Genomic DNA, 20,985 nt, shown 5'->3' on the forward strand with positions numbered 1-20,985 from the left:
ATGGTGCACATTGTCTGGAGGCAGAGTCAACAGGCCTTGCTGGAGGAGGGTGGGGAACAAATTTGGAGTGAAGGAAATTGAGGAGTCAACGATTCCCCCTATTTTTGGCCTGAATAATTGGGTAGATGGTGGTGCCAATTTTAAAGATGAATGAAGGGCAGCCCAGGTGGCTCAGCGGTTTAGCACCGCCTTCAGCCCAGGGCCTGATCCTGGAGACCCGGGATTGAGTCCCACGTCAGGCTCCCTGCATGGAGCTTGCTTCTCCCTCTACCTGTGTCTCTGCCTCTCTCTCTCTCTCCTTCTCTGTGTCTCTCACGAATAAATAAATAAAATCTTAAATAAAAATAAAAAAATAAAGATGAATGAAACTAGTAGAGGAACAGTTCATTGAAGAAATTGAAAGACCATGTTAAGTTTGAGATGCCCGATATCTAAGCAGAGGTGTCTCCAAGGCAATAGAACGTATCTACCTGGAATTCAGGGAGAAGATAAGGATAAGGATAGATATTACATGCACTCAGATATATATGATTTGTATGTCATAGATGACCAATACTAAGTAGCTGTGTATTGACGGACTCACTGAAGTTATGAATTACAGCTCAAGGTGAAAACTGCACTAGAAAAACACAATGTCTACTGTAGGAAACAACTCAGGACTGGCACATTAGATCTGTTCCATCCCTGATTTAATGGCAATGCCTCCAGGGTCAAATTCAACCTGAAATAAATGTAGGTTTGAGTTATATTCCAGTGTATGGTAAGGGTGCAAGAAACTCCACAGTACTCAGCTCAAGTAAAACAAACTCAGTATTAAAATGATACAGTTGAGGGTGCCTGCATGGCTCAGATGGTTAGGCACCTGCCTTCAACTTGGATCATGACCCTGGGACAGTGGGATGGAGTCTGGGATCAGGTTCCCTGCTCAGTAGAGAGCCTGTTTCTCCCTCCTCCTCTGCTGCTCCCTCCCCTGTGATCTCGTGTTCTCTCTTTCTCTCTCTCAAATGAATAAAATATTAAAAAAAAAAAAGATACAGTTGACCATTGTAGATAAATAGTAGAATAGAACAAAGGAAGAGATAGTTGTAAAAGACTGGGAAGTGTGTATAGGATTAAAAAAATCTTATTTAAAAAAATAAAAAATAAAAAAAATAAAAAAATCTTATTTAATCTCAGTTTAAATACAATATTAATTTTTATGGTTCTCATACAAAGCCCACTGGGGAAAAAATTCAATTATCTCAATTCTTGAAAAAGTGCTTTCCTATAATGTTGAGAATAGAAGAAAAATGACATACATAAAGGCCCTACATAATCTTTCAAACTTACCATGAATTTTGCAAGTTAGAAAGAGTCCAGCAAAAAAATATTTTTAAAAGCAAAAAAGGCCACTGAACACATGAGAACTGAAATGAACAGATAAGAAAACTCAATGGATGAAAATCGAAACAAAACGACTCCTACACAAAGTTTCAAGATATAACTTGCCAAATATGAGTTGGGCAATAAAAAATCATGCATTATTCTTTATAACATCTACACGAAATTTGATTCAAGAATAGAGTTTCCCTCCTAAAACTTAGGAAACCCACTACTTTACAAAATCAAATCTATATATACGGTAGGGAAAATGGTAAACAGGGATATTTGAGAGGATTCATTAAACTAGGGTAGTATTTATCATTTTTGTCCTGTTTTATGCTGAATCGTATCTACAAATAGCCTTTGAGTTTTCCCTGAATAGCTCATATTAACATTAAGTGCTAATCTATTCAGATAGACATGATTATTTGCAGAATATTAAGAAAATGTCTATTTATAGTGTTAATAATTTCTCTTACCAGAAGAACTTGAAAATCAGTCTGCTGGTACACATGGAAGAGTTACATATGGGAAAATATCAAAATGCGATAAAGAGGGGTATATTTTCTAAACTCTGAAGGAGAAAAACAACGCTATTCATTGGTAGAGTACGTTAGGCAGTATGAAATAAAGAACTTATGATCATTAAAATCCAGACAGTGAGTTATTTACAGACTTTTGTAATTTGCCTCTGAACTCAACTTTTCAGTTTCATTTCTCATCCCATTCCTTACGTCCTTGGGGTCTGTCTGCCATTCTTTCCATCTAGAATGTCCTTCTTCTTCTTTCATTTCTACCTTTAAGATCCTCTCTTATCTTTCAAGGCTTTGTTTAAATGATACCTCCTCCTTGAAGTCTTTCCTAATAACCTACCACTCAGATTATTCTCTCTCTCCTTCATATTCTTACAACAGTTTGTCTGTAATTCCCATTTAGCACTTTTTTTTTTCAAACTGAACCGTGTTACATCACCAATGAATTGTTAGACTTCTGTCTTCTTCACCTCATTTCAAACAACTTCATGTGACAGGTTTTACTTCTTACCTTCTCCTGTCCTCCTCCACTCTCTCTATAGGGTTTCTGGATCTTATTTGTTACTTTTCCCTATCCCTACTTCAATCTCCAAAGAGTGCTTAGCATAATGTTTTGCATGAAGTAGGCATATAATGAAATTAATGAATTTCTTTCTTCTTCTTCTTCTTCTTCTTCTTCTTCTTCTTCTTCTTCTTCTTCTTTTTTTGAGAGAGAGAGAGTGTGTGTGTGTGGGGGGGGGCCTGAGTAGGTGGGGGAAGAAAAGGCAGAGAAAAAGAGAGAATCTTAAGTAGGCTCCATGCCCAGTGTGGCTCAATTTCACAACCCTGAGATTGTGACCTTAGCAGAAATCGAGAGTCAGATGCTTAACCAACTTGGCACCCCTGAAGTCAATGAATTTCAAACTCCAACTGAAATTCTTAATACTAGAACTTTAATGAAACTCAAACTCTGGCTTACACAAAATGTTGTATGATCTCTAGCCAACATTTTCTCATTTCTTAATTCAATTTCCAAACCGAGACTATCTATAAAAAGTTTATACTCCAAGCTTTTGTATGTAATTAGTTCACTTTTTCCTTTCATTTCGTAAAGTTTATTGGAACCATCTGTGATATACTATTTATTCTTGAAAACTAAGGAAATATTTTTTAAAATACTCCTCTGGGTCAGAACACGTGTTGCATCCCAGTAGTTTGTGCCTAACAGTGGAAATGTCATTCTCTGAGATGACAGCATGTTAGAATTAGGAATACTCTGGGATATATAAAGAAATTCTTAGTTTTTCTCAGTATCACTTAAGGGATCTGCAATTCATATATATCATTTCGAACTTTCTACTTTCTTGGATATTGGCTTCTGATAGTTTATTGCCTACTATATAAAGACGTGCTCCACAAGTTAAGCCTATCTTAAGTTTCAAATCCCAATAACATTAATACCCAAGAATAACATTATTCTTGGTTCAGAGTAAATATCATATCTATTCTATTCTAGTCCACTTATGAAAAAGGTTCCCAAGGGCAGGGACCATGATGAATCACTGTGCCTCCACAATGACTAATTTATGTCAGGTTGCTAATAAAGATTAATCCAATAAATGTTGAATCATTATTTGATAGAACTGAATTATATCTTTCTTTTTGATTTGTAGTTTGGATCGTATAGTCTGGCCTCTATGTTAGTATGGAGAAGGCACAACACTATATATGCATGTTTATTCAAATAATCACACTGTATAAGATTCTCTTTCTAATTTAATAAAAGCTAAAATATAAGAGCAATTGTCTCATCTAGCAGTGAGCTACAGTAAACATTACACAAATTATACAATAGTCAGAAGATCTTGTGAAAAAATATCTATAAGGGGGAAAATAACTTTTGTTATTGCTGGAAGCAAACAATGTCAGGCAGTAGTTGGAAAAATTTTGTAAAATGTCATTTTCCTCAATACAGACAAGAGGTTTTGCTTTTAATCTAGATATATTTGCTTACTTTAAAAAAATGAGATAACTGTCCACTAAAAACGCTTAGAAGTAGTAACAATTCAATGTCAATGAGAAGCCCTAGCATCCAGATTACAGTCTCTAAGAACTATTTCTCACTAAAAAGAACAAGAGTCCTTGGTAGAAATGGCTGATTCCAAGTCTGTTAGGAAATGTACAAGATGGGCCTGGCATATCTTGCGCCAGAAAGCAAGGAATCTCTCACACACTAATGGGGGCAACTTGAAGGGGCCACAGATAGACACTTGAGCACTAGCAAGACAAATGAAACATATGGAAAAAATTAAACCCATAAATTTATAATGATAATAAAAGGATGAGGGAAGAGGGAAGGTGGCAGGGAAGGGGAAGGCAGAGGGAGGGATGGAGGGGGAGAGAGAGAGAGAAGAAACTCACTAGAGCCCAATGGAAGTTCCTGAGGTAACGACTTATTTCTCTCTAAATTGCTAGTGTTAGGAAAAGAATTAGGCATTTATTCTACCTCTATGGTATGAACTGTATTTTAGAGTAGTTAAATTGTTGTGGTAGATGAGGGAACGTTATTCTCTATAAAACTACTCTAGTTTATAAATACATGAGAAGTGACAGGATTAGAAAATCATCTTTTTGTAACTGCTAATGAAATGACTGAATCATACAGTGTTTGTCAATGAATGGTAAAACAATTAAGTGTAAGGTTGGTGAGGAACTTTACGTTGGATTAAGCTGTCTCCACCTGCATGCACCCTGCATTACAAAATGCATGTCTCCTGATGAGATGAAATATGAACTACGCAGCATCACCTACAAAATATGACTGCCAAAATATAAATGGAATCTGAATCTAATAAAGTCTTTAAATATAACCTCCAGGACAGAAATACAGGGGACAGAGGAACAAGTTAAGTGACACCATTAGCAAACAATATGACAAATCCAGAATGGAGGAAATTCTGTAGTATAATGAACTCAGTTTTTCAAAAAGTCAATGACATGAAAAGGGGACCGGGTGCTGTTCTCAATGAAAAGAGACTTTAAAAAGACCTATATTACAACCAAATACAGTAAGTGGAACTTGTTAGGTTCCTCAACTGAACAAACCAATATGGAAATTTTGGGGAGGGGGCAATCAAGGAAATTTGAGTATGGGTTAGGTGTTAGTTACTATAGAATCAGTGTTACTTTTTAAGCATAATAATTACATTGTGATTCTGTAAAATTTATTTTTTTATTTTTTGAAAAGCTTTAGAAAGTAAATTATTTAGGGTTGACACAATGAGATTACATGAGGTTTGAGATTTGCTTTAAAATACTCCAGCCAGGGGATCCCTGGGTGGTGCAGCGGTTTAGCACCTGCCTTTGGCCCAGGGCGCGATCCTGGAGACCCGGGATCGAATCCCACGTCAGGCTCCCGGTGCATGGAACCTGGTTCTCCCTCTGTCTATGTCTCTGCCTCTCTCTCTCTCTCTCTCTCTCTCTGTATGTGTGTGTGTGACTATCATAAATAAGTAAAAAAAAAAAAAATACTCCAGCCAAAAAAGAGGCAGGTAGCAGTTGGGGAGATAGAGGAATCAAACACAGTAAAATGCTGATGGTTGTTAAGATTGGGTGATGGATACAGATACAAAGGGTTTCTTTCTACTTTCTATTTTTGTATATGGTTGAAAATTATTATTAAAATTTTTTTAAATAGTATTAGGAGAAATTTATGATTTCAATATTAGACTTCTGGAACATCTTCCATTGGCTATGATTTTTTTATGGGTCACTGAGAGGAGTTTAGGTGACTTCATCCTCAAGTTCTCTCAGTAACTTGGAATGTCACTTGCCTGGTCCAAGAGAAAAGTTCATTTAGAGAAAGTCTTTACTTAAAATCTTTTCATAAAGTTTGGGGTTCCAAATCCTTCATATTTCATTCCCTATATTCAGATAATTATCTTTGATGAGCAAGTATCAATTCCTTCCTGGTTAGAATTAGGTCCAATACAGAATGATACCATCATTTGATATCTGATGTTACCATCATTAAGTAACATCAGCTGGATTTGTAAAGGAACCAACCAAGTTTTGCCCCGAGTTTTTAAGCAATTTTACAAGATATAATTCAGTAGAAATTGTTAACAAAGGATTTAGCATTTTAAGCTAAACTAAACAATGATGATGGGTAGAGTTGATTCTAACAAAATTGTCCTAAACTGTTTAGGACTTTTTGTCTACCCTGTACTCAGGATCCTCTGTAATTTCCTTTCCCTTCACACCTGAATGGTTCACAAATCTATTAAAGATATAGTAATGGTAAAGAACATGGAATTTAGAGACAGATCTGGATTGAAAACTTGGCTCTGTCATTTATTAGCTGTGTAACCTTAAGCAATAGCCTTACTCTGAGTTTCAACAGCCTCATCTGTAAAATAGTAAGAATAATACCCAGTCTTTGCAGTATTATTAAAAGAATTACATGAAATAACATAAGTAAAGATGTTGCATGCAATACTTGGCACAGAGCATGAACTCAACATCTAACAACAGGATGTGAAGGAATGAATTTAAAGTCTGGTTTAAAGAATAAAAGAAGAATCATTATACCAGAGATTAGAGCCCAGAGGTATCATCACCAAACTGTGGATAATGGTTTCTTTGGGAGAGATTATGGTTTGTACTCCCATTCTATATTAGACATTTCTAAAATATTTGAAGTTTAAAATAATAAACATATACTACTTTGAGTCAAAAAAATTAAGATACTTTTAAAATATCTGTTTTCTTCATCCCTAATATAACCGCTAACATTTGGACTCTTCCAAGCTGGAACCTCAGCACCTTCACAGTCCAAGCAATTTTCTACACTGCCACCGGAACCCATCGCCTCCAGTCTCTGGGTGGTTCCACTTTACCTACAGAATGACATCCAGACTCCTTGGTGGGGCATAGAGAGCTCTTCACAATCTGTTCTCAGCCTTTCCAGTTTTAGCCCCCAACCTTCTCTCTCAGTCACACTGGACTCCAGCTACTCCAGAAATCCTGTCATCCTCCAAAAACAGTTATGCACTTCGGTGCCTCCATGTCTTTGCCCAGGAGGCACTCAATCCTTCTCCTCTTTGTGCCTATTTGGCAATTTTCTACTTTAAAACCTGCTCCGTTTTGGATGTACCATAAAGTAACAATAGTGAGTTGTCTCTTTTCACTGTAGACTGTGACGACTGCTCGAGGAATGGAGAGCTGGATAGTATTCTGAGAGCACAGATTCTGGAGCCAGACTACTTGGGTTTATATCATACTAGCTATGTGCCTTTGGATAAGTTAGTTAACCTCTCTGGGCTGCAGTATCCTCATGTATAAAATAGGTTATAACAAACTAAAAATAACAACAGCAATAATAACTACCTATAGCACTATTATATATATATATATATATGTATATACATAAAGCAAGGCCTAACATTTCATAAATATGATCTAAACTTCTACCATGACTATTGCTATTATTAGTGTTATTATTACTAGTACTATTATTATTGAAGGCCCTTCATAAATGAACTAAGGAGCAGTTTTAACCTTATAGACTAAACTAGATATTAACTTTCCGGAAGAAATGGTAAGACATTTTATAAAGCTTTTCTAATGATCAAAATTGGAGAAGTTATTCTTAAATAATTCCTATTTTTCTATTGTGTGCTATAATTACATGAAAATGGAGTCTTAGAAATCTGTATATTAACAAAGTGGCCAACAATTAAGCAATTAAAAATTATTTTCTCCACATACTAGAAAAAATGAATGAAAGCTATTTAAGTTTTTCTTCGTCAATACTGAAAAAAATGACATACAATTATCTATTAGGACTTATACATTAAAATAGGATCACTGGTAGATACAGGTGACTAATGAATAGAGAGTTTATATTTCAAATATAATGAATACTTTTACTTAAATCAACTTAATAATTTGTTTATAAACTGAATGACTTGTTGCATCAAATAATTTATATATGAATTGTAGTCATATGAATTAATCAGAAAACACACCATCAAATGGGACATAAACACATTTTCAAATAAAGTAAAATAAAGATTTACCGATTATTCATACTCAGTAAACTTTATATGTAATCCCAATTATTAAAAAGCCAAGGTCCCACAAATTTTAGAGTCACATATAAACATAATCCAACAGTAAAAAGTCATCTAAAAAAAGCCATTTAAAGAGATTCCAATCGGGGTGCCTAGGTGGCTCAATTGATTAAGTGACCGGCCGACTCTTGTTTTCAACTCAAGTCATGATCTCAGGATTGTGAGATCAAGCCTCACACGGGGCTCAACATGGAGTCTGTTTGAGGTTCTCTCTCTCTCTCACTCTTCCTCTCCCTCTGCCCTTCCCCCCACTCATGTGTCTGCTCTCTTTCTGTAAAATAAATTACAAAAAAATATTCACTTAAAACCTATAGCATCATTTCTTAAACTCCCTTCCCTCCTCCAATTCACTGTGTAGCTGCTTTGGAATTTCCGCCTGTTAAGCCTTCCAATACTCTCATGAAGTAGGTGGGTCTCCTCCATCTGACTCCTTCCTGCTCATCTCCATGCCTTGTTTGCAAGTGGACATCACGTCTACCTTAGTCTAGTTCCCCTGCCTGGCTTCCTTGCACCAATTTTTTTTATGGTTTGTAACTCCCCTTCTGTAGGAGAAGGGTGGGAGCCATGGCACACAATTACACATTAATGCATTCCATGCACACCACAGATCAAAAGGCTCACTATAGATCTGTAATATGTTCCAGCAGTTAAATTATTAATAAATAACACTTAGAATTAGCTGCTTATCTTCTGTATTATTTACAGAAATGGAAAAGAAGTTGTTTTCCTCAATGTGACATAATTTTTCACCAACTTAATTTTATAAATAAATATCCAATTATGCTATTTTTATATCTTTAATAAAGCATATATGATATGTAAATGTATCAAATGTATATACATTTTACCATGTAGAAAAGAAATGAAGTTAATTAAATTAATTTACTTATTGCTATTAATTAATTATTAAGTAAGTAATTCATTTTTAGAGAGAGAGCAAGAGAGAGCCTGAGCAAGAGGGAGGGGCAGAGGGAGAGTGAGAGAGATCATCTCGAGGCCCCACTCAGTGCAAAGCCCAATACGGGGTTCAATCTCATGGCCCTGACTTGAGCTGAAATCAAGAGTTAAACATCAAGAGATGTTAACAGATTGATCCACCCAGGCATCGCGTAGAAGGTATTGCTTTAGATCACCTATACCCCTGCTCTTCTACATCAGTCAACACAATCTCCAGGACAACACATTTTGGCATTCTCAAGGGATCATTTCTTTATAAGCTCACTTTTCAAAACTACTATTAATTTATCCTCATTTCCTGAAACACAAATCTGACGCTCTTTCTCTCTCCAAAACTCTTCAGTGGCTTCCCATCCCCTTGAGGATAATGTCTAGTGCTTTAGAGCTTAACATTTTAGAATCTCCAGAAGTGGGTATAAATTGATCACCTTGGCCTTATTCACCAATGACCAGCTGTGCAAATCATATCCTTGTGGGTCCATTAAGACTTGCAGATCCACGTGAGCTGCAAACGAGCACTTTATAATGTTATTCTGACACTTGTATATGGCCTTTATTATATTTGTTTTAAATTGTTTACATGTTTCCATGGGAACTGCAGCTCTTAAGAGGAATACAGATAATAATTTCTTAGATTAGTAGTTCCTGAGTCCCATGTGCTACATGCTGTGCTTCATAAGCATTATCTCATTATCTCACTGATGTAGGTATTACTATTGACTCCATACTGCAATGAGGAAACCAAGACATAAGGACGTTAGATAACCCACCCATGATCTTATAGTAAGTAATTGGCAGAACCCTGGCTGAAAACACAAATCTTTCTGATGATGCAGAGTCAATGGCATATAATGCAACATTATTTTAGTATGAAGGTAATATTACAAATTTTATTTTTATTTTACAGATAAGAAAACTGAGGTTTGGAAATGTGTAATATCTTGTTTAAGGTCACAGAACCAGGAAGTACAAGAGATGAGAAGAAGGAATAATCAGAGAACAAAAAAGAGTTCTTATAAATTAAAAACAGAGTAGCTGAAAGGAAAATTCAATAGAGTTTATCTCCAATTACATGTAAAATTAACATCTTCCAACACATACAAAGATAAGAAATGGAAAACAGAAGAACTAAGAAATCAATCCTGGAGATTCAACTCTAACAGGAAATCTAGGAAGCAGAAAATGGAAGGGAAGAAAGTTTCAAAGAAAAAATAGGTGACAGAGAATAACAGCAGTGTACCGAAATCCACTGTCCTCTTCTTCCTAGATGCTAGACAACACTTCTCAGATTTCCTAAAGAACTAAGGGGCCAAATGACCAAGTGCTCTCAAATGGAATATGAATGGGAGTAATATGAGCCATTTCCAGGCATGGCTGATAATTTCTCCCGTTTATTTTCGCCTTCCTGTGAGGGGAAATGACAAAGCTGAACAAAATGATCTTAGGAACCATATGCTGAGGAAGGCAGAAGATCCCGCTGACCTAGAACATCTGCTCCACCCTGTTATATGAGAAATAATCTTATGGGGAAGCCACTCCATTTGCAGGCCTATTTGCTATAAAGTTTTAATGCTTGTTATGAGGTTAGCCTACTCTAATACATATTAGCATATTTCCCTTTCCAGAATTGAAAGACACAACTCTCCAGTAGAAACAATATTTTGTACCAAAATAAAAAAAAGTAATCATAGGAACAAATAATAATTATATAGCCATGATAATTTAAATGTGAGTTTTAATAAAATAAAAAGTTATGATAAAGGACACTGGGAGGAAAAGAGGAAGGAAAATAAAGAAAAAGACTATCTTAGTCTATGAGAAAAATCAAAAGACTGTTTTGAAAACTGACAAACTGAAAGATTAGTATTAAGTTCATTATTTGAAATTTAGAGGTAAATACCAGATGAACAAACAAAAGAGATGAAAGTGGTTGTCTCTGGGCAATGGGACTAAAGAATGGAGAAAGAAGACGCAAAAAGCTGCCGTGGGTTGATATTCCTGATTTTTAAACTAGGTGTTATGTATGACCTTGATACAGTTAAATACTTTAAAATGTGTGAGAGAGGAAATGGGAACTGAACAGAGATGAGATGGACTGGGTACGGAACAGCATTCTAGGTTTGAGACTGTGGAGTAGAAAGACAGGGCAGGGCAGGAAGAAGGCAGTCTGCTCTCCCCAAGCCTTCCGATATTTAGATCTCCGATCTTCAGGAGTTAGAAAGGCCTCAGAATGCTTAAGAAACATTTGTAAATGAGTATATGCACAAAAACAAAAACAAAAAACCCCCAAAGATTCTATTATTTGACTAGATTTTAGTTTTCTGGCTCCCCTATATATTAGTCTATCCCCACATGGAAGCATGTCACCTTGGCAGATGCTAGCCACTGGAAGGTGTGTGTGTGTGTGTGTGTGTGTGTGTGTGTGTAATGAGGATCAGAGTCACGGGATTTGGCCTCAGGCAAACAGCAAAAAGGGAACTGAGTAGCTAGGAAAAGGGAAGATTGGGAAGCACGGGTAATAAAAGGCAGAGATAGAGATAACAGGAAACTAGAGGACAAAGAAACAGTAAATGGAAGGAATTCTATTTATTTATTTATTTATTTATTTATTTATTTATTTATTTATTTATAGGAATTCTATTTAGACACAAAGATGCAAAGAAAAGAATTTGCTGTAACCTAAGTAATCACAGAGATGGAGATTTGGAGGGCTGACCTCAAGCACGGCAAACAGTTCACCGTGATTCCAAAAGAGAACCCATCACACCTCAAATGAGGCTAATACCTCTTTTTTTTTTTTTTTGTAAGTAGGCTCCACACTCAGCATGGAGCCCAAAACAAGACTTGAACTCACAACCTTGAGATCAAGACCTGGGCTGAGATCAAGAGTCGTCAGATGCTTATTACGCAACTGAGCCACGCAGGCAACCCAGTGCTGTGTACTTTTAACAACTATTCTATACTCAAGCCTACTTTAAAGGGAACCATGTACCTACCCCTTGAGGAGCATAAACAGGATATGAGGATGAGCACTAATGTACTCCACAGTTGGACTCCGAGTGCCTATCTGTCTTCTCAGGATGTTGTTAAATATCTGGGTCACGTCTTTTTTTCCCTGTCAGAGAAATGAACAACCATTAAATTGCGCACTTGAAATAGGTGAATTATATATATGTAGTATAAGTTATAACTCAAAAGCTGTTTACGCATTCACACACGAACGAAAAATATCACTGTTCTTTGTAATATCCCAAACCATTAATTTATTCTGGTTGTATATCTTTAGTCAGCTATGCTTTCACACATTCAGAGTCTACGAAACGGATGCAGCTCTGTTCCACAGGATTTGCACTATGGCTAATTTGAACAATTAGAATATTTCTCACAGTAGTAAATGAAATGACAGAGAAGAATATAAAATAGTAGTGAATAGGATACAATTGAATTCCTTAGGCTTTTTTACCTTTTAGCCTTATATAAGAAGAAAATTATGGTTAACATTGTTAAACCTTCTTAAACGAAGAGGGAAATAAAGATATAAAGATTTTAGCAAAAGTAGGTTGGAATCAAATTTCTTTCTCTTAGATGTACATTTTATTAATTTTTTCCCTCCCCTTTATCCATTTTCATTCCAAGTTCGTGCATTAAAAAAAAAAAAAGTGAGTGTTTTATTAGGTGGATCTATATGATTTGGGTGATTGTAAGAAATCCTGTGTAACCTAGAGGAATAGAAAGGACCACTCAGTCGTAGTAGCCTGACCCAGAGGAACTATAGCCGGTCTTGGATACGACTTTTTAGAGTCCTCATTTACAAGACTTCCACTCTCACACACCCTACAACCTGAGGCTCATCTGCTTCTCCAACTGAAGCTCTGAATTGAACAGGAATTTTTTGTTTGTTTGTTTGTTTCTTAAGACTTTAAGTAATCTCCACACCAGTGTGGGGATCGAACTCATAAACCCAGAGATCAAGAGTTGCAAGCTCTTCGGATCAAGAGAAGCAGCCAGGCACCTTCAACAGTAGTTTTTCAGATGACCAAAAACAAAACAAAACAAAAAAGGACAAGGATGACATTCCATTCTCAGTTACTATGGCCCTGATTCTGGCCTTCACCTCTCAACTGAACTGTTAAAGAGCATCTTCCAGTTATGCCCTCCACTTCAAAGCAGTCTTCACTCTGCAGAGTGAACCAGCTAGAAATGCAAATTTGATTATGACATTTTCATCTCCTAAGCTCTTCAACGCCTTCCTTTTGCTTAGGAAAATATCCAACATCTTCCATGACCTGGTCTTTGCCTCCCTCTCTAGCCACGTCTCACTTTCCAATTCCTACTTCAAGTTCTATTAATAACAGCTTGCTGGGGATCCCTGGGTGGCGCAGCGGTTCGGCGCGTGCCTTTGGCCCAGGGCGCGATCCTGGAGACCTGGGATCGAATCCCACATCGGGCTCCCGGTGCATGGAGCCTGCTTCTCCCTCCGCCTGTGTCTCTGCCTCTCTCTCTCTCTCTCTCTCTGTGACTATCATAAATAAATAAATTAAAAAATAAAAAAAAAAAACAGCTTGCTGTACTATATATACTTGTACACAATCTTTCATTCCTATACCTTTGTCCACATTATTCTGTTTTTCCCGAATGTTTTTCCTTCCTTTCTTTTTCTGGCTAAATCTTAGTCATCCTGTAACCGGGGGTGGGTGCAGGGGTGCAAGGGCCCCCCGGCTCCAGGGTTCTCTAACATACCAGGTTCAGCCACTCACTGCTGACAAAATCCAAAGGCAGAGAGTGGTGGTGTAACAAGAAAGGAATTTATTTCGGCAAGGCCAACACTAAGAAGACGGCAGACTAGTGTCTCAAAGACTATCTCCAAAGTGCTGAAAATACTTCTAGGTTTATATAAGGAAAATGTGGGACAAAGTCTGGTGGGTATATGTAAGTAAGCAATAAAGATCATTGTCTTGGGGTCCATCACGTGGGGTCTTGCTGACGCCAGGGCACACCTTTTTGCTCGAGGGGGCAGTTCTGGTTCCCATCACGGGATGCTTTGCTTGCAGGGGTGTTTGGCCTGAGCTAAGAGATAAACTGGAAAGAACTTAATCAATTCTAAGGCACCGACAGGCCAAAATGGAGGTAGCTGACGTCCTCTTTCAATCCTGCAGGTTCAGTTCAGAAGTATTCACCTCTAGGATAACTGCCCCCTCTCTATGTGACCAAAACACCTTGGCCCACGTAGACCAGTACCCCTGCTTCCCTGTCTACTCCTACCTTCATCTCTACCTCGGTCATTGCAGCTAACATTTATTAAAAGTGCTCACTCTGTGCCAGGCACTTTACACTAAGAACTTTACATGTATTTTCCAATCCTCATAGCAACCTTATAATGTCCATACTGTAAGTAAGGAAAGTAAGGACCTTATCCAGGTGGGATGTGCAAGAGGCCAGGACTCCATCGAAAACTGATGGAATCCAGAGCCTGAGTTCTTAGCCATCATACTAAACTGATTCCAACACTGAACGGTACACTGAAATGAATTAATTTTGTCTCTAACTCCCTCATCACACTGTTAGCTCCCAAGGAGAAGCCATATTTCAACGCCCATAGTAGGGCCCAGATAAAGTGGGCATTCAATATTTATTGGACTGATTTATCATGTTAGAGGAGTGGTCATCCCATAAACTCTTTTTTTTTCTTTTTTTTTTTTTCCATAAACTCTTTATCACAAACCCGGAACACTGAATCTCATGTATATGTTAATGTGGCGCTTTAAAATTTTTTTGGTTTTTTAAAAAAATATTTTATTTATTTATTTTATTTACATCAGTTTGCCAACATATAGTAGCACACCATTAGTTTCAGATGTAGGGTTCAGTAATTTATCAGTTGCATCTAACACCCAGTGCTCATCACATCGTGAGTGTGGTACTTTCTTACCATCAAGAGAACAAGGCTCAAAATGAAAAGAAGATACTAACATTTTTCAATTAATTACTCAATCTTTTTTTTTTTTTTAAGATTTTGTTTATTCATTCATGAGAGACAGAGACACAGACAGAGGGAGAAGCAGGATCCATACATGGAGCCGGATGTGGGACTCGATCCTGGGTCTCCAGGATCATGCTCTGGGCTGAAGGCAGGCGCCAAACCTCTGAGCCACTTGGGCTGCCCTAATTAATCTTAAAGCTACTACTCATACAAAATATGGACTAAGTACTAAGAACACTAATCAATATGTACGAAAAACATTCTTAAAGGATATCTGCAAGGATGAAATAGTCTTAAAGGATTCACTTTATCAAACATTGGCTTGAAATGGATCACAGACTTAAACATAAAACATAAAACTATAAAACTTCTAGAAAAAAATAGAGAAAAGTCCTCAGGATCTAGAGTTGGGCAAATAGTTCTTAAATCTGACATAAAAACACAACCTAGAAAACAAAAACTAATAAATTGGTCTTCAACAAAATTCAGCACTTTTGTTTTAGAAAAGATCTGGTTAACAAGGATGAAAAGGCTAGACAGGGAGAAAAATACTTCAAACCATATATGTGACAAAAAAAACTAGTGTCTAGACTATGTAAAGAAGCTTCCAAACTTAGTAGTAGGAAATAGTAACCAATCAAAAAATGGGCAAAAGACACGAAGAGATATTTCACCAAAGAGGATCTACAGATGGCTACAAGCACATAAAAGATGTTCAACATAATTAGCCATTTGGGAAATGCAAATTAGATGACCAGGAGATATTAATACACATACTTATCAAAGGGCTAAATAGTGACAACACCAGATGCTGACAAAAATGCAAAGAAACTACTCTTGTATATTGTGAGATCAAACATATACAGTCAGTCTGGGAAACTATTTAGCAATTTCTTTAAAAACTTAACATGTGGGACAGCTGGGTGGCTCACTCAATTGAGCATCTGACTCCTAGTTTTGGCTCAGGTCACGACCTTGGAGGCCTGGGATTAGGCCCTGAGGGGAGCTCTGCTTTGGGGTGAAGCCTGCTGGAGGATTCTTTCCTTCTGCCCCTCCCCCTACGCTCTCTCCCTCCCCCCACCACCGTGAAGTAAATACATAAATCTTTTAAAAAATAAAATAAAACAAAAACTTAACATGCAACTACTATACTAGCAAGTTGCACTCCTGTTATTCATTGCAGAGAAATGAAACTTAGCCATAGTGCCAAGTGGCTTTATTCATAAATAACCAAAAGCAGGAAACAACATGGAAATCCTTACACGGGTAAATGGTTAAACAAACTGCACTATATACACATACCAGGGACTCAGCAATAAAAAGGAATGAACCTTGATACATGCAACAACTTGGATGATTCTTAAGGAATTATGCTGAATGAAAATGCCAGCAACAAAAGGTTCCACAACCTAAGTGTCCATCGACAAATGGACAAGGAAGATGTCGTATATTCCTGCAACAAATATTACACAGCCGTAAAAAGGAGAAGATGTGCCATTTGAGATGTGGATGAACAAAACAAGTATTAGGCTAAGTGAAATAAGTCAGACTGAGAAAGACAAATACACCGCATGATTTTACTCATGTGTGGAATCTTAAAAAAAAAAAAACCCACAAATGAATAAGCAAATAAAATGCAGAATTTGACCTATAAATACAGAGAACAAACTGACAGTTGCCAGAGGGGAGAAAAGTGTGTGTGTGTGTGTGTGTGTGTGTGTGTGTGTGTGGAGCGGGGGGTTGGGTAAAATGGGTGAAAGGGACGAGGAGATACAGGCTTCCACTTATGGAATAAATTAGTCAAACAGCATAATGAATATCGTCAATGATGTCATAATAGTGATGTATGGGAAACGGACGGTAGCTACACTTGCAGTGAGCATATAATGTATGAACTTACAGAATCACTGCGCTGTACACTTGAAACTAATGCATCCTTGTATGTCAGCTCAAATAAAAAAATTGAAAAGATTACACAGTATATGGTTCCATTTATATTCAGATTACAGAATGGAGAACTGATTAGTGGTTGCTAGAAGTCGAGGATGGGGTAAGGGAGGTGACTGGCTATAGAAGGGCAAGGGGAGGCATCTTTGTGGTGATGGAAATTTTCTATATCTTGATTTTATCAATACCAATATCCTGGTCATGCCACTGCGCTATGGTTTTGCAAGCTATTGCTGTCAGGGAAACTGGGCAAGTTACATGAGATCTCTCTGTATTATTTATTGGTTGTCTTGTTGGAGCAAGTTGGAGGAAGAAAACAGGGCAAGTGCCCACTAGCTCTTCAGGGCCCTTGGGGAAATGATAGCCAGCAAGCAGTTGCATGAGAATTAAAAGCCAGAACCTCAGAGGGCAGCTGTAAAGCACGATCAAACCCCTTCCAGAGACAGACTGGGAGATGGGTGTTTTTGTCGCGCTTCCTCTGTGCTAGTCTGGGAGAGGTGGGGATAGTTGCAACAAGTGCTCTTACACCCATGAACAACTGCTCCTTTGTTTGCTCTAGTCCCGTGGGGCTCATGAATGCAAGCCCTGTTAGCTTTCATGCATAGGTGATTTAGGGGACCATCCCTCAACTGACAGCCTTAAAAGCTGGGGCACTAGAGGCACAGTCCAAACCTTCTGCTCCTCAAAGAGAAGGTGGGCGTTGGGGTTCCCCCTCCGACTGTACAGTGCTATGCCAGGGGCTGGGGTTTAAGGCCAGAGTGTGTCTCAGCCTTTCCTCCCCATTTTCATGTGGGTATTTTCTCAATTGCCCGATGAGTAGGAGTAAATCAGCTAATTTCTAGATTTCTCTTAGAGGGAATTCCTGCGTGTGTAACTGTACATTCTGTTCATCCACAGGAGGAGGGAAATTCAGGAGCCTCCTATGTTACCACCTATATTCAGAGTCCCAGAATTTTTTTAAATGGTAAAAGTCAATGCCAGTTCTCATATATTGCTGGTAAGGATATAAAACAATTTAACAATACCTGACCAATGTCCTAGAATCTCAAATTGGGAAATCTAGTCTAAGAAAATAATCCTAAATAACAATCTTAAATACAGAAGAAAAGTTTCAGGTGCAGAGACTTTTTTTTAGAGAGAGAGAACAAATGCCCATGTATGCGTGTGAGGGGTGAGGGTGGGGTAGGATGAGGAGAGGGGCAGAAGGAGGAGAAGAGAGAAAATCCTAAGCAGGTTCCACATCCAGCACGGAACCTGATGTGGGTCTTGATCTCACAACCTTGAGATCATGATCTGAGCCAAAATCAAGAGTCAGACACTTAGCCAGCAAAGAAATCTTTATCATAGTGATAATAAAGAGTTAAAAATATGTCCAGAATTAGGCATGGTTACATAAATTATGGTATATGTAATGGGCAGAAATAAGGACATCAAAATGTTAGTAATGATTACATAGAAGAAAAATCTCTGGCTAGCCTTTGCTTTCAGTTTATTCCATGGAGAGAAACAGAGAAGGCTAGAAATAAGGGAGAAAGAGAGAAAAGAATTAAGAAGAAAGAAAGGAAAGGGACCCAGGGAAGAAGAAAGAAGAGTTTTAAAAAGGGGGAGACAGATTTAAAAAAAAAAGACACACAGGAAAGCAAATTTTATCTTCCTTTAAGAAAAACACACTATACAAAATCCAAATTTTAACAGAAAATTAGGAGTTGAGTCTTCATTTTAAAAGGATGCTTTAGGATCAGTTGCTCTCATAATTTTGAAATACTGAAAACATTCATACTGCTTCATACTAGATGAGTTTCATTTCCCAGATGTTAAACGATATACTTGTATAAGGGGTATAAGCTGTAAATATAAATAAAATTTAAAATGAAAGAAGTCATCTGCTTTGTTCACACTTTTCTAGACTCCACAGTAATCCTGCACAGTATCAATCCTCTTTGAAAAGTCATGAGAGCATGTTTTTCATACTTCCCAGTGAAATGCCACAAGGACATTTCCATACGGCATTCCTGTGAGCAGGAGAAACGAAGCTCCACAGAACTCCATCCAACTTTTACACAGAGGAAAACATTCTTCTGGTTCATTAGCAAATAACGTGCAAAGGCAAAGGAAGCCCCCCACGGATAACAAAAACAAGCTCTGATACCAGGAACAGTTTCTCAAATCAAAGGAAAGGATTAGAGAAAACTTAAACAGGTACCAGATGATTAAGGATGGTCCTGCCATAATACAGAACCGTCGCAGTTGTCCATTCATCATGCTATAACTAACTAGAGTAAAACTTAGCTATTTCAAAACCAGTCTTCAGCAACCCTCCGACTGCTAGATTTCAGGTTCTGCATCTAGAAGTTGCCAGAAAAAAAAAAAAAAAGAAATCTTTGATGATATTGAAGCCATATCTAGAAATGACCCAAAATGTCTGAAATTAGCCAGTAATTCTAAGATTATATATAATGTAACTGAACAGATGCCAAACCCGAGGCAGCACTTGCATTAAGCCGACAAACTCGAAAAGGTCAGCCCTGACATGAGATAGTCAACGATTATCTGCAGAATGAATGATACATATGGAGGTATCAACTGGAATTTAAAAAAGAACGAGAAAAAGAGAGAAGAAGGAAGCAATGAACAGCAGGCACAGCAATTAGAAGTAGCTGCTGATGGGAATCCCTGGGTGGCTCAGCGGTTTGGCGCCTGCCTTCGGCCTGGGGCGTGATTCTGGAGACCCGGTATCGAGTCCCATGTCAGGCTCCCTGCATGGAGCCTGCTTCTCCCTCTGCCTGTGTCTCTGCCTCTCTCTGTGTCTCTCATGAATAAATAAATAAAATCTTTAAAAAAAAATAAAGAAATAAAAGGAGAGAATGTTGCTGTTTGCAAATGACACCTTAATTTTTAAAAAATAAAACATAATTGTAGCCATCGAAGTCATGGACCTCTCTCTTCTGCTTTCTGCTCTCTCTTCTGCTCCTGTATGTGTTGGCTTGGGGCACAGGGGCAGGGAGAGCTAAGGCGGGGAAGGCAAATGCTTGTGCTGGAATTTCAGTAGCACAACTAGACAGGCAGAGCCACCTGCTAGGGGTTTGGGGTGGGGAGGTTTCATCGTCTGGATGAGTGCTTTTGCAGGGGACCAAAACTCAAACTAAACCAATTTATAGATACTGGGAACATTCCAGAGAACCCAAGCACAGGCCAGCTCAGAATTAGTTGCTCTCAAATTGTTTTCAGTATAATTATATTTAAACGTTACAAGAGTTCCAACACAGAGCTCCTGGCCCTCCCTATCTCCCCCCCCACCCCCCATCTTCATTCTTCTGTCTGTCTTTCCTGCAGGCTGGCTTCCTCTATGTTTGTAGTTTCCATGGCAGGAAACCTGACCACTGATGCAGAAATTACATGGAATAGTGTTAGTTCCTAGTTACAGGTGAGGTTCTTTTTTTTTTTTTTAGATTTTATTTATTTATTCATGAGAGACACAGAGAGGGGGGGTGGGCAAAGACACAGGCGGAGGGAGAAGCAGGCCTCATGCAGGGAGCCTGACTTGGGATTCGATCCAGGGTCTCCCAGGATCACGCCCTGGGTTGAAGGCGGTCCTAAACCACTGAGCCACCCAGGCTGCCCCAGAGGTGTGGTTCTATCCCAGTTTCAGTTCCAGAATCCTGCAGAATACTCTGGCCCTGCTTTGATCAGCTGTCCATTACCAGGCCAATCAGCTGGCCAGGGTGTCATGCTACACAAAAAGCTTGCTGCCACTGTAACCATGTGGGTGGGGAAGGGGGGACCACTCCTCAGAAAGTAGAGGGGATAAAATATTTTGTACATTCTACATGGCGTGAGGAGTCTTTATCCTTATGGCAGGTTACATTCCTTTTTTTTTAAATTCTTCTTTTTAAATTTTTTAAATTTATTTATGATAGTCATACAGAGAGAGAGAGAGAGGCCGAGACATAGGCAGAGGGAGAAGCAGGCTCCACGCACCAGGAGCCTGACGTGGGATTCGATCCCGGGTCTCCAGGATCGCGCCCTGGGCCAAAGGCAGGCGCCAAACCGCTGTGCCACCCAGGGATCCCAGGCAGGTTACATTCCTTAAAAA

The 20,985-nt window shown here is 38.3% G+C and overlaps 1 protein-coding gene across 4 annotated transcripts in view; it reads right to left on the reverse strand.

Annotated features, from left to right (window-relative positions):
* CAB39L (calcium binding protein 39 like) overlaps positions 1-20,985 on the reverse strand; it is a 109,852-nt gene that overhangs the window by 29,237 nt on the left and 59,630 nt on the right. For all 4 annotated transcript variants that reach the window (XM_041731292.1, XM_041731291.1, XM_041731290.1 and 1 more), the window contains one exon: positions 11,962-12,080. In XM_041731292.1, the coding sequence (XP_041587226.1) occupies positions 11,962-12,080 (119 nt within the window). The remainder of the gene's footprint in view (positions 1-11,961; positions 12,081-20,985) is intronic.

The sequence above is a fragment of the Vulpes lagopus genome, chromosome 16, assembly GCF_018345385.1.
Source record: "Vulpes lagopus strain Blue_001 chromosome 16, ASM1834538v1, whole genome shotgun sequence".
In the NCBI taxonomy this organism is placed as follows: Eukaryota; Metazoa; Chordata; class Mammalia; order Carnivora; family Canidae; genus Vulpes; species Vulpes lagopus.